Source organism: Physcomitrium patens, chromosome 4 (assembly GCF_059467195.1).
Source record: "Physcomitrium patens ecotype Gransden chromosome 4, ASM5946719v1, whole genome shotgun sequence".
Lineage (NCBI taxonomy): Eukaryota > Viridiplantae > Streptophyta > Bryopsida > Funariales > Funariaceae > Physcomitrium > Physcomitrium patens.
Window position 1 is genome coordinate 15820434 of NC_143413.1, and position 8869 is coordinate 15829302.

The following is an 8869-nucleotide window of genomic DNA, read 5'->3' on the forward strand; positions in this document are numbered from 1 at the left end:
TTTTATAGAATTCTAAGAAATAACCAACAATTGCAAAATCAACAATAGAGGTAGAGTACATGGCAAAAAGCCATGGTGCAATGGAGGCAATATGGCTAAGACAACTTTTAAAAGACATTGGAGAATTGCAAAAGAAAGCAACTCTAATGGAGTGTGACAATTAAGGATGTCTTGTATTTTCAAAGAATCCAAAGCATCATTTAAGGACGAAGCACATTGACATTCAACATCACTTCATAGGAGAGAAGATTGAAATGAGAATGATTGATATAAACTTTTATGCAATAGAAGATATGCTTACTAATTTGTTGACAAAGACACTAATAAAAGATAGAAAACACATGTTGAGAAAGGCATTAGGATAAAAAGCCTTTGACCAATAGCAAAATAAAAGTGTTAAAATATACAAATAAATGTAAAAGTAGAATAAGTAATATTATAAAAGATATTACTTTAGATAAGTTATTATTGATTAAAAGATTGGCTCTTGATATGTAAATAGGTCAAGAAATAAAATAGATAAATGGACAAATGATCTTAATAATATACAAAATATGCTCAAGATATATGTTTTATAGTAAATAAAATAATAATAAGTAGTTTAGGTAGAATATTGGATGGATGTATTCATAAAAGGATGGAAGTTTTCCATTAGGACAGCAGCCACCACCTATAAGTAATTAATCATTGACATTAAGATGGTATAAATCAAGAAAAAAAATAAAAATTAAATTATAGAATTATTTTAAAAATATTAGAAATAAATAACTATAAGATTCTTTTGAAGAACTGCCATTAGTAGAATTACCAAATGAAGTACTTAAATTATTTCAATCTAGATGATATTACAATTGTTATAAAGATCTTTAAGATGTATTTTTTTCAAATGGATGTCAAGGGCATGAATTACAAAAAACCAGAGATTCAATATATTCTTATATCACTAGAAAAGAATATATAATCACTTAAAGATGGTATAAGATTAAATTAGAATAGCTATTTTTAAAAAAAAAAACTAAAGACTCTTGAAATAAGAATAAAAACAAGAAATATATTAACAACAGTGAAGAAAGCTTCACTCTTACCTCTATATATATTATTTGACTAAGAGCTATGTGGCAATGTTCTATATTATTTCCAAAATGTATACAACTTGTAACACAAAAGTTGATCTTTCTTTTGCTGCGTGTATAAATGCTTTTGCACCTATCAGTACGGGTTTTACTATACTAGACTTATAATTTTTTACTTGGTTGGTAGAACTATTAATAACGCTCTAGGAAAAGTCAAGTTTACGCGAATTCCAATCTATTCGAGGGTTATATTTTTCAAGCGAGGATAAACCTAAAATAATTGGATTGGACGGAGATTTAATTATGTTAAAAGCTATGTAGCTATCATGACCGTCTATTGTTACTTTTATAGGATGAGTTTCATGAGTGACATCTCCAGAAGACAAGGGACGACCATCTATGTCTTCTACATGTATTGGTTTAGGTTTCTGTACAAAGGGTATTTTACGACTTTTAACAAATTGTTCATCTAAAAAACATGTTGAGGCTCCCGAATCTAATAAAGCAGAGGCTTTGTAATTCTTAGGTCCTAAATATAAGTCTATTATAAAACAAGGAGAGGGTTCTGAGGAGAGGATAGGACCTTCATTAGGAATTGTACAAGGTTCCGGCTGCACGGTCCCTATTGTAGCTGGACGAATTCGTTTTCCGACATGTTGTTTTCTTTGACCGTCGTACCCCTCATTTTATAGTTGCGTCGTTTCTTTGGACAATGTTGAGCAGTGTGCTTAGGTTCTCCACAATATAAACATAATCCTTCTTGACGACGACGAACCTTTTCTTGCTCAGTTAGGGGTTTAAAACGTACCGCGTCAATTTGCATGTCTTTTACTTTCGAATGTACGTTTGGCAAAGATGTTGATGTTGCCATTGAGTAATAACGTTGAGGTTCCCGTAAATGATTCTCGGATCGAAATTCGAAAAGTTGATTATCACATTTTACCGCAAAATCGATTGTTTGACTCAAAGTTTGAGGATCAGGTAAGTTGAGCATCAATTTCTTTACTTCGTATTGCAATCCATAAAGAAATTGACTGATGAGTGCAGCATCATCCCACTTGATGTCAATTGCAAGTTGTCAAAATTGTGAAGCATATACTGTTACTGAGCGATTTCCTTGTCGCAGAATTCGGATCTTATTTGTTGCAACACGAGTTGCATCGTGTTCACCATACATAGATCGAAACTCCGCCAAAAAAGCTTCCAAATTGTCCAATATTGGATTTCGTTGTTCAAGAAAAGACGAAAACTACGATAATGCAGAACCAAAAAGTAGAGTGCCAATAAACCTGACTTGTGATCCTGGAGTTGGATAGCTTTGCGGTTGAAGTTCAATTGCCAATTGTACTCGATTGATGAACCCTCGAAACTTTGATCTTGTACCATCAAATTTCTCAAGTAAGGCAATTCTTGGTTCTCTAGTGCTTATAGGGTGTTGTACAATTGGAGAAGGAACGTGATTTGTTGTAGATGTTGAAGCAGCTCCGATCATCTCTATATCCCCACTTTCTGCTATTCTTGTTCTTTTTTGTGTTGGTGAATTGAGTTGATGCATCGCAAGCATTAACTCCCTCATTTGCTCTTGCATTTGTGCCATTGCACTCTTCATTTCAACAAGCTCTGCCATAATGACACTAAGAAGAAAAATTTGTTTGATACTGCTCAAGACAAAAGAAAAGAAAGACTTGATAACAAAGAAGATACTAAGAACAATATCAGTTTAGAAGTGGGTAATCCGCAAACTTCTAATACGCTTATGCCTTGTCAAGAGAAAAGGATAATCCGCTCTTACTCAAGAAAAACAAAGCTCTGATATTGTAAGTACACTCTTGTCAATCTGTCAAGGACAAGAACTCGATGAAAAAACAGTTCAGACAAGTAAGCCTTCACTCAAAGAAAAGTAACAAAATATGAATAATAAGTATGTATATTGAAAAGAGAAACTAGAATGGCTATTGCCAAAAGACAAGAAAACTAGAGACCCTTGAAACTAGACTAGAAGCAAGAAAGGAGTTGACAAGAGTGAAGAAGCCTTCACTCTTGTCTCTATATATACTATCTAATTAGGGGCTACGTGGCGACGTTCTATAGGACCTCCAATATGTGTTGACTTTGTAGGACACATGCCTTGACTTACAAGGCAAGTTTTTCTACGTGTGGGCCACATAGTTAGCTTGATCTTCAAGCTAACAACATATGTGGCACATGGCCAACTTGTTGACCACGTTTCTAATCCAAAAAGTCAATTAAAGACACCTATGAAGTCAAAGCAGCGTCTAGGAAGTTTCTAGGAAGCTTCTATATTAAATATTATAGAATTAACTTACTTTTATCTACTTTTACTTACTTCTACCTATTTCTATATGTAATTATTAGCTTACATGATTATGACCGTGACAACATGTCATTAATTGAATAATTATTTTTTATTCTTTTATTAAAGTTAACTTTTTTCTCTATTGTTACTTATCTTTTCCAAAAAAATAGAAAAAAACTTTAAAAATATTCAACTAAAATTAGTTTTTTCTTTGTGTTATTATTTTTTTAATTTAACTTAATTCTTTGAAATTCTTTCTTATACACACCTTCTTTATTAAATGTTTTGGTAGAACATCCTTTAGATTAGTACCATCCGTAAATGCTACACTATCAAATTTCGTCTATAACCATCTATGAGAATTCTATTCAACCTGCTACTTGCTTACTACCATAGATAATAGGCACACAACAAGCTGGGTAGAATATAATTTTGTATGAATATTGCAACACTTAAAGAATCCAATCCTAGTTAGAGGGGCTAGAATGGATAATTAGAGAGGCATGTTTAACCACAAGGTGCAAGTTTCAAACTTTGAAGGTATTGGTTGCACGATAAGATCATGCCTTAAAAAAATTAGTTTTGTCTTTCTTTCCACCATTCTTCTCTTTCTTCCCACCCCTTGGCCTCTCTTCTATTTCTCCCCTCTAAGTTCTCTAACCTCTAGCACTAAGTTCACTATTTACTCATTCGGCCACAAACAATCAGGTCAAAATAAAGTCAAAACTAAATTAGTACTGCAAAACATCTAGGTTGACTCCAGGTCGTCATTGCTCCGCAGTGAAATGTATTTGAAGCTTAAGCAGTATTCTGCTGCGATTTCATGAATTTATTCCATAGATGGACATGTGCTTTTCTATTTTTTGATGTTTTGTTGATACTTGTGGTTTGACAACAGATTTCAAGTGGGTTACAGAAGTGCACCTTGTACAAAGCTCGCTTGAACGGTTAGTTCTTTCGCCTTTGCTCACAACTTGTTTGTCGCGACTCGGACAAATGTCGTGACACCACGCATTATGAAGAGACGTGACAGAAACTCAAGCTTGAGCGACCACGAGAAACTGCCACACAGAGTTGAGAACCTGGGTTGTTTGCTTAAGTAAAACTTGTCGTGAACACCAGGCAAGGTATCTAGTAACCAGTTTAGTTCTCACTACACTAGAAGCTCCTAATCCCTCCACACTTTCCGCTTCAAATGAGCAGCCGCAAACCAAATCGACTACTCCTGAGCTTGGTACACCGAGGCACGGCAGATAATCCTACAGCAAGCCTACCCTCCTCACTATTTATCTTACACCTTGTGTCTTGCTGAGATAAGAATGTACACTACTGCTACCTTGCTCGAACAGATCCTCAGGCGATACAGAGCTCCAAAACTAGCTACTCGCAAGAAAATACATGGGTTCTTGAAGCAGAGCTTGGAAAAATTCCGACGAACACATTACCTTTGAAGGTTGGGTTGTGCATATTATTGTACATAGACAGAGAGGCCACCCGCCAATGATCCCACACTCCGGAAGAATTCTTGATGGGGTCCGATGCTGTGGCTCTCAAAGGATTGTGTGCAGCTGGCGCTTCGGCTCCGTCTTGGACTGCCGAAGCACTCGAGATCTTCCAGCGCCTCTTTCGTCTTCTCAAGATCGGAGTGCGACATCACTGGCTGAGGGGTGAAGCCTCTGTTACTGGCACGCGGTGACAGCCGCGTCTTCCTGGGACTTCCGAAGGATTCGAGATCTTCCAGCACCTCTCGTTGCATTCTCTCTTCGTCGGTCTCGAGTTGACCCAATTCTGCGCTGGACAAACCTTGAAAGCTGTTGTTTTCACAACGGGCTTCGCACAACGAAGTGTCCGAATGAGTGCTTCCGTTTTCTTTCGCGTCGGGATTCTCTTGACAGGACACCAAAACCTTGGGGATCGTTATGAAAAGGGTCCCATGGTCATAGCGCGCAAATGACTTCTCAGGCAGAGTCGTAGGAGGCAGCCGAAAGCGCCAGAGATCCACATCTGAAATGTCCACGTCGGGTGAGGAGCGCTCGACTCCGCGAACAAGGACTTTGGTTGCACCAGGTACAATTTCTAGGACTTCAACCTTCACATTATCTACGGCTGATCCTGGTTGCTGCATTTCAAATTGGAAGGAATCACGGGATTCGACGACCTTCACTGGCGTCTCAGCGTGCAAGGGAAGCTCCAGAATGCGTGTGAACAAATGCGGCATCCGCTTGAGCTTCCCAGTGGCGCTGCGATCAGGGGCGGAGACTCTGCTAGTGTGGGGGAGTGCGGCGTTGGACTTCTTGCAACTCAGCGACAGAGTGTTGGAAATATCGGTGGCGGCCATTGAAGGGATACAAACCTCTCACGTGCTTAATCGTAAGTAACAGAGTATCTGCGATCAACAGCATTACGCGCGTCAAAACTCATATTCACGAAAAAAAAAATGAGCAGGATCGCTTTTGCATACGGAAACAATTCGAGTAAGCGACACCGAGGGTAAGGTCATAATGGTCAGACAACGCACTCCTCACGATATCTTGTCGAATCGATTACAAGCATGCCGACTCCAACGGCAGTGAAAGACGACCCACAGAATTGTGACTAGTTTCAGAAATTGTACGGCCTTTCCAAAACAACGATCGAACCAGCCACTACAATTTCAAACTTCCATGCCTTTGACCGATCGCAAGGCAGGGAAATGAGAGCAGCGCCAAAAACAAGAAGACAGAGAGCCGAATTTAACACGATGACAACTGGATCAATTGAACGACAGACAAGTATATAAACCAAGAAAAAAGAACGGCACAAGTTCTCCGACTCTGTCAACGTTATAAAACCGATCAAGAGAGAGAAGGAGAAGTGCGTTGCCAACACAAACACTAATGGGAACCAAAGCCCAACTCTAAACACCTCTAAGAATTCAAGAAATGTATCTAAAGGGGTTCAAAGTTGGCCACTAGTAGCGCCAGATAGGAACGCGGGCTCTTCATCTGCGATCACAACCCACAAGCGCAAGGCCACCACTGTAAACAAAACCCCGATTCACTCCAATTCACTACAGCTATAAAACCAACACCAAACGCTCCAAAACGCAAACTCATCCCTCTCATCCCATCCCATCGCACCAACCCCATCACCTACACACCGACATCGACGCCAACCCCACCCGACGTACACCACCGATCGCAACCAACTAAGCAAAAGCCATAAAGTCCACGACTCCGACGTACATGGCACTAGAGCTGCAATGGTGCTTGCAGGGCATCCCTCAATCTGGATGGGATTTGCACGTCGCCTTCTCAGAGCTCAGCGGTAGAAAAGGACCCACAATCTTACACACACGGCTCTCGCGTGAAACTGGGTGTGATAATCAGTATGAGACCGAGGCGCAGGTAACTAACTATTACGACATCCTACGCTTGCTTGTTGTTGCTCTTCTACTTCGGCTGCTTGAGCTACTGCCTTGTTACTCGCAATCATCCTCTCCAAAACAGTTGCGCACTTAGTAAAGATTGTGGCGCTCACGGAGGGGCTTTTTGTATGCGAGTCCGAAGCCGGCGATGATAGTCACCGCGCGTCACGAGAGTGGACCCTGCCTCCCACTTTCGTTGCCAAGCTGGATCTGCCGCCCGCGAAGGCGGGCTGTGCCGCTGTTCGCGTCCGATTTCGATCCCTCGGCGACGGGCCGTCCACGTGGACACCGCTTACTCAGCTTACACCTCAGCAAATTAGCGTCGAAGGTTGAACCTCTTTCCCGCCTTTCCTCTTTGATGCTCGATTTATGCTTATGTGGACACTTGTGCATTAAATGTTGAGAAATTTTTTGTGATGTTTTTTTTATAGGTGACAAAAAGCTATAAAGGAGTTTTGATTTTTGCGTTACAAGATGTACTTGTAGTTTATAAATTTGTATTCTTCACAATTTCTTTTTGAAAAATAGAGTAATCAAATTGCAATAGCATGTATTGATTTGTGTAGATAGATTGAGGAAAATAATAAGCTGTGTTATAAATAATGTCATAAATGCCATAATTTATTTTTATTTTTTAAATACTGGGGTTGTAGAAAAATTCGACATACAATTTTATTTTATTTTTTAAATAAATAGATAAGTTTTTAAATTAGATTGAAGATTATATATTTTACAAGTTCAACTTTCTAGTTGCATATTAATTTATTTATTTATTTATTTTTTTTTTTTCGTTTACATGGTGCAACTTTGCTTCCATAGTGCAACTTTGCTTATATAGGTTGTTATTATTGCTACTGATCAGGAATATATGGCTATCATATCTTGTTACTGTTTTGTAATTTTGTAAAATTCAATTCTCATGATTCAGTCTTACAATTTGTTGGTTTTTTTTCATCTATCTATTCATGCAAAAGAATGTTAGGAAAGATAATAAAATATAAAATAAAATTTTAAAATGGATTATTAATCATTTTGTTAATAATAGTTCATTCACATTAATATGTATTATAAGAGAAGATTAAAGTTTGTACAAGAGTTGTAAGTCAGGTTATTTAAGATCCTAAAATCGATTCTTCTCTGAGCATTTAACACACTTAGTAAAGGAGAATATGCAAAGGGTCTATCAAATATAAGTGCATCTAATTGATATATGAGTCATAACTATTATCTTCCAAATATCACAAATTTCTTACTATTTCATCAACACAATCTAAGTATTTTTTTTACTTCTATAAAATCTGTTCTCTTCTGAGTATTTTCAAAATATTTAATTCTATGTGATATTTGAGATGTTGGTTGAAAAAAAAAAGCATAAGTATGCTCATCTCTTTACTCATGTTATACATAAACATCCATACCACTGTCTTTCTTTATCATAATGGGAACCAATGACCTATTATGGTGATGTTTTTTAAATAGTAGGTTGAAACACCATCTAAGTCACGTGCATAAAGAGGTGAGAGAGCCACTTCACATGATGGAATACATTCTACAGAGAGACATGTTTGAATGATTGAACAATCTAAGTTTGTACAAACAAATTAAGCAGTAAATTATTATTGCCTTTGAATTGGAGGCAACAGTCTTCCAATTGTACTCGAAATATGTATATATATATATATATATATATATTGCAACAATTGAAACCATGAATTCAAGGAACACACAGGTGCTACTACCATTATAATCTAATGAAAACAAAAACAGGGTCTGTTCATGGTATTGAAAATATACATTGTAAGTGGAGTGACATTTCAGATATCATGAATTATCAAATTGTCATACTAAAAGCAAATACTATATTGCAAGTCAAGACATAATGCATTGATTTGTGTGTTATTCTCAATAATGGGTGTCAAAATAGAAGAGAATGTATTGAATAAAGTGATTTTAAAATAGCCAAAATATCCAATCCAGTAACAATGAATTGAAGAGTTGTCAATGTCCTTTATTTAATTATTTATTTTTCTATTGATATGGAGGTGATTTGCTTGAACACTAACATTTTTCTTT

The 8869-nt window shown here is 37.3% G+C and overlaps 1 protein-coding gene across 2 annotated transcripts; it reads right to left on the reverse strand.

The window, feature by feature from the left end:
* Positions 1-3812: 3812 nt before the first annotated feature.
* Positions 3813-6880, reverse strand: LOC112280775 (uncharacterized). 2 transcript variants are annotated; one of them, XM_024516592.3, is made up of 3 exons: positions 6615-6880; positions 4836-5776; positions 3813-4451 (listed from the first exon to the last, which is right to left on the reverse strand). In XM_024516592.3, exon 2 carries the CDS (start codon positions 5726-5728, stop codon positions 4859-4861), a length of 870 nt encoding a protein of 289 aa, XP_024372360.1. In that variant the 5' UTR covers positions 5729-5776; positions 6615-6880; the 3' UTR covers positions 3813-4451; positions 4836-4858. The 2 variants fall into 2 exon arrangements, with proteins under 2 accessions (XP_024372360.1, XP_024372358.1); XM_024516590.3 differs by lacking the exon at positions 3813-4451 and adding an exon at positions 5909-6374 and having other exon boundaries at positions 4465-5776; positions 6615-6876.
* Between the last annotated feature and the right edge of the window lie 1989 nt (positions 6881-8869).

Bases quoted from the DNA above. Each gene is read 5' to 3' on its own strand.
- LOC112280775 (XM_024516592.3), bottom strand. From the start codon at position 5,728: ATGGCCGCCACCGATATTTCCAACACTCTGTCGCTGAGTTGCAAGAAG.